The sequence below is a fragment of the Vombatus ursinus genome, unplaced genomic scaffold (genome assembly GCF_900497805.2).
Source record: "Vombatus ursinus unplaced genomic scaffold, bare-nosed wombat genome assembly UNPS02014816.1, whole genome shotgun sequence".
NCBI lineage: Eukaryota > Metazoa > Chordata > Mammalia > Diprotodontia > Vombatidae > Vombatus > Vombatus ursinus.
Genome location: NW_020954594.1, coordinates 6,465,727 through 6,470,893, shown reverse-complemented (window position 1 = coordinate 6,470,893; position 5,167 = coordinate 6,465,727). Strand labels below are relative to the sequence as shown.

Here is a 5,167-nt window from a genome sequence, read left to right as displayed (position 1 = left end):
GCCCCCCCCCCCCCCCCCGCAAATGTGCTGACCACTCACCCCACACCACGTATCTGCAGCTGGGGCTGAGTACCAGCTTCCTTGGTTTTCACTGTCTGATAGGTGACGATGGTGCACACAGTACTGCCCGCGCCCATGTCATAGAACATCACATTCTGAAGGGAGAGTGCAGGCAAACAGATCAGCACACACTATCTTCTCAACAACAGAGAAACCCAACCAAATTGTTTTTCCAGACAGTCCTAACCCTCAACCTGACAAACAAGGGACTCACAAAAGAGTTGTTTCTGCATTCTGACCCCCAAGCCATACCAACTAGAACCCCCCCAGCTTTCCTCCCTTCTTGGTACCTGGGCAGTGGCATTGATGTCTTTGCGTCGGAAGACTCCGTAGCTAAGGGCAGTGGCAGTGTTGGCATTAATGAGCTGTAACACCTTTAGGTCGGCCATACGGGCAGCCTGTAGCACAGCCCGGCGCTCGGCCTGGTTAAAGAAGGCTGGCACAGTAATCACTACATCCTTGATGGGCTGTTCTGTGGAGGGGAAAAGAAGGACTCCTGTCACATTCACACATCCTCTCCCCATTTTCACCTCAAATTCCACATTTACTGCCCATACTTGGGTCTACCCATGATCTAGTCAACACCTCCCATCCTTGTACCCCAACTCCTTTATCCAGTCCCCTCCACTGTCTACCCCTATACCCAAGCCACCAGGCCTCCATCGGTATCCCTGCTACTCACCAGCAAAATCCTCAGCTAGGGAACGAGAGTAATTGAGAATCATGCCCAACACCTCTTCAGGAGAGAACTGTAGCTGCCTAAGGGAAAGATAAAATAGATCATTGAGGGAATATTCAGTCAATATGTCAGAAGGACTGTTATCACAAACTTGAAAGGTATAGAGTAGAGGTGGGCCCTTTGAGGGAAACTAGTTTGTTACTATCCACCCCTCCTCCTCCCCTGCACAGAGTTAAAACATTAATAAATGTTTAAGTATTTGCTCAGTGGTCACTCACGGGCTCAGTTGGAATTGAACAGTCTGCCTATGTGGGTCAGTGGCCAGCTCCTGCTCAGGAAAGCGATCTCGGTAAAGCGCCACATGTGGATTATCAGCCTTTTTCCCCAGGAGGTCCTGGAAGTACCGAACTGTGGCCTTTGGGTTCTTGATGGCCTGGATGACGAAAGACAGAGAGAAGAGTCATGGTAACCCAAGACACCACTTCTCCAAATCCCTTCACACCCTCTGCCCCTTGGGGTTTAATCAAGTCTGGGAGTATAGTATCAACTGCCCTACATTTCCCATAGACTATGAAGGAGATGATATGTGGAGGCTCCTGTTTCCAGCTCCCTACCACCAATGGCAATGGAAGGTCTCTAGCTCACCATGCTTGCTGCACCATCCCCAAAGAATCTTTCATTCTCTTTCAGGGCTACGACCACAGGTGTTTTTCTCCGGGATTCCCTAAGAAGAGAGAAGGAAAGGAATCAAAGACAGATACCTGAGGTAAAAAAGCTAGAACCCATCTACCACAAAAATCATGCAGCTGATGTTTTGGAAGAAAAGTACCCCAGATAAGGTACCATCACCCCCTGTCCCTACCAGCCCCTCCTCCCCAAGGGCCTGCCCTCACTTGTTCAGGACGATTTCCATTGGGACACCAGGCTTGACAATTGCCACCTTCATTGATTCACTGCCCAGATCCACAGACATCACTGCAAGTGTGTCTAGGAGAAAGAAAGCACATGAGTGTGTGTGTATGTGTATAGCTGGAAGGGAGGTGGAATTAAAAAGCAACATCACCCACCTACTCCAGACTGAGGGAAGAAGGGGAGAATACATACATACCAGTCAACACCAACAGGTTTGCCAGGACCACAGACACCAGGGCCCAGCAGGGCAGCCACCCAGGTCTCCTCTTTCTGTCCATTTTAGCCACTGAGCGCCTGGGGAGGAAAAAGAGTAAAAACCTGAAATTCCAAGGTGTGGGGGGAGGGCGGGTAATGGAGAGCTGTCAGATCCTAACTTACCCGCCCCCACCCCCTACCTGGTCAGGCTGTTCCTCTTACCCTGAGGAGACACGGACTCCTCTCCCCAAGTCTGAGGACCCCCCTACCCCCCCAAAAAAGGCCCTACAGTCTAAGCTTAAGAGCAATCAACCCCCGACTCCAGCAAATGACCCATCAAAAAGGCGGAGGGGGAGTACCAGGTTCTTACACCCACCTGAGGGGCTGTCAAGCAGGGGGTACCATAGGAAAGAAGGGGGCAGGGTGGGGCTAGGAGTAGTCTAGAGGGGGTGGGGGCTGCCCGGCGCCCAGCAGGTGCCCACTCCCCTCTAGGGAGACCCGACCCCGCGGACCCAGAGCAGGTCCCGGCTCCAGTGGCTCCGGGGCAACACGCGGGGCCCCGGCACTCACCACGGGCCGCGCTTGCACGCCGGCTGCACCGGGCCGGCCTTGCTACGCCCCCGTACCGGCTTCTCCGCCCACCCGCCGCGCAACCTCCCGGGCTCGCTCTGCGGGCTCCGGCGCGGGGGCAGCGAGCGCGGCAGACAAAAAACGAGCAAGCCCAGTCCCCCAACCCGCCGCAACTCCCCACCTCGGGCTTGCAAACTGTTACATGAGCCACCAACCTCTCCCCGGCGTCTCGCGCACCAACCGGGCCCGGACGCGGCGCGCGCTCATTGGAGCCTCCGGCACCCGGACCTGCGCCGCGCGCTCAGCCCCACCCCCTCACCGCCCGGCGCGACCTCCTATTGGGCCACGTTGAAGGCCCGCCCCCTGCGCGTCTCGGCCAACCCTTGCCTTGGAGAAGGGGGAAGGGGTGGGGAGGCCCTTTGCTTTGGGAAACCTCCGGAGCCTCCTTCCCATTGGTCCACATCACAGGATTGAAGGCCGTTCCTCCCTCCCCCTAGTCTCCACCCCCCTACCCTCCCTCCTCCCCTACCCCACTGGCTCCACTCGATGCTAAGGAACGTGCAGGTCGCTAGAGCGCGTTGCTAAGCCGAAAGCTCGAATTGCCCCGGATTCTTCCAATCAGAAGTCCCTCTGCACCAGGCTGGCTGGGGTTTGGGACTGATGTGCAGCAATACTCTACCCACCACTCAACATTTAAAAAGATATATTTTTCTAATGGCACACCCAGAAGTTTTGCAGTCAAACTTTTGGCATGGAGTAGGGTTGTATGCTGAAGGGTGTCCCAGCCTAGTTTGAGCTCAGATTTATAATATCTGCTTGGCAAAATAATCTCTGGTCATCTTTGGTCTGCTGCTCACCCTTCGCCTTAACCAACCATGTCTCTCACCACTCAGATTCTATCCCACTGCCTGTTGTCCTGGCTAACGTTTATATTGTGCTTACTACGTTCCAGGCACTGTGCTCATCGATTTACAAGTATCTCATTCGGTCCTTGCAACAACCCTGGGAGGCAGGGGCTATAATTATCCCCATTTTACAGACGAGGAAACTGAGGCAAATAGGGGTTAAGTGACTTGCTCAGGGTCACACAGCTAGTAAGTGTCTGAGGGCACATTTAAACTAGCTCCTCCTGACTCCAGGGCACAGTTCTGGCTCTACCTATTTAAATCCTAACCATCAATTGCAACCATCAAATCAAGATTGCTTTCCTTTAGGAAGCTTTCCCTAACTACTCCAATCCACACTCATATTTCTCTTCTCAGCAATCTTGTTATGCCTATGATTTAATATACTGTCCTTATTATCTAATTTACTCATGTCATTATCTGTTTCTCCAACCACATTATTCCAAGGCAGGAGCAATAGCAAATACCTCCACATTTACTTGATACATGCTTAATCACAGAATTTCAGGTCTAAAAAGGACCTTGTAGATCACCCAGGCCAACCTTTTCATTTTACAAATCAGGAAACTGAGTCCCAGAAAACTTCAGTGACTTCTCTGACCATAACTGGTCAGTAACACAACCAGGATAAGGAACCCAGATCTCCTAACTCCTACTGCTCATTTCACAAGGAATGTCTACATAGTACAGAACTCTGGAACATCACCCACAATACCTAGCATGCTTCTAGATACTTAGCCAAGAAATACTTGACCAACATAATAAAGACCACGATATCCGGCAATATGTTTTCGGTGGGTGTGAGGTAGCTGCTACAACAAAAAAGAGTCTCTCCTGGTTTTCAGAGTCTATCCCCAAAGAGATCTGGCTGGTATAGGTGTGCCAGAAGGACACCTGCTTTGTTCTCTGATCATGGAGGAAAATGGCTAATTTCACAAGAAGAGGATCCAGTACAACTGAAAATTTTGATAGTCACATCTAGGCGGTTCTGCCCACTATTTGCTGTTCTAAATTATCAGCCAACACCATCCAGAGTCCACCATATACAGCAGACCATGAGGAGGATCAGAGTGAAGGACACAATCTGCACCTTGTGGGTATTCATTGGTTTAGGAAAACAGGAGACAAGAAATAGATGAAAAAGGAAGAGAATCATGTAAACAAGTGTAGTACATAAATGAGGGCATGTTACTAAGTTATCATGAAAATCTCATACCTAAATATGAGGTGAAGCATATTAGTTAAGAAACTTGAGCTAGGTAGGGTTGAGAAAAGCTTCTTAGTGGGGGTGGATGTTGAACAGAGTCTATAAGGAGTAGAGATAAACTCCGTAAAAGAAAGAAGAATTTTGTAACTTGGGGGTGTCAAGGGTTGTCATACACCAATCCTAGAAGGCAGTACCATGAGAAATAAGTATCAAAGGAAAACCTATTCGAAGGACTGCTTGATCCAAGTAAAGAATCCAAAGTCCTGGCCAAGGGAAACGAAGGGCAGAGGTGTGCAGACATACCAAATTGTTAAGAACCAGAATGGTTCTTTGCAAACTATGTATCTACAAGCATTTATTAAGCACTTCTCTGTGCCAGGCACTGTGCAATATGCTGGGAAGCACAAGTACAAGGAATGAACTAATTGCTAATCTCTAGGAACTTGTTTTCCTTTTCATAGGCCAGGGTTTTAGAGCTGAGAAAAAAAAGCAGGGGAAATTAGCAATTTTTAATTATCGGTTATGAAGCATTAACTGGTGAGCTGTTCCTTTCCCCTGCTTCATCTCAGCCTCTGAAACCCTGGCTTCCTTTTGCAAGATACCAGACTTAAAAGAACCATAATGCTTTCAAGGAAGAAA

The 5,167-nt window shown here is 49.9% G+C and overlaps 1 protein-coding gene across 2 annotated transcripts in view; it reads right to left on the bottom strand.

Annotated features, from left to right (window-relative positions):
• The window catches only part of HYOU1 (hypoxia up-regulated 1), a 16,003-nt gene extending 13,320 nt beyond the window's left edge, over positions 1-2,683 (bottom strand). Inside the window, exons 1-8 of one of the 2 annotated variants that reach the window (XM_027835548.1) lie at positions 2,628-2,683; positions 1,848-1,969; positions 1,633-1,726; positions 1,385-1,463; positions 1,018-1,172; positions 743-819; positions 351-532; positions 40-155 (exon numbers count right to left, since the gene is read on the bottom strand). In XM_027835548.1, coding sequence (XP_027691349.1) covers positions 40-155; positions 351-532; positions 743-819; positions 1,018-1,172; positions 1,385-1,463; positions 1,633-1,726; positions 1,848-1,969; positions 2,628-2,683 — 881 coding nt within the window. Of the gene's footprint in view, positions 1-39; positions 156-350; positions 533-742; positions 820-1,017; positions 1,173-1,384; positions 1,464-1,632; positions 1,727-1,847; positions 1,970-2,222; positions 2,247-2,627 lie in introns of those variants that run through there. The other variant, XM_027835547.1, reaches the window with a different exon arrangement.
• Between the last annotated feature and the right edge of the window lie 2,484 nt (positions 2,684-5,167).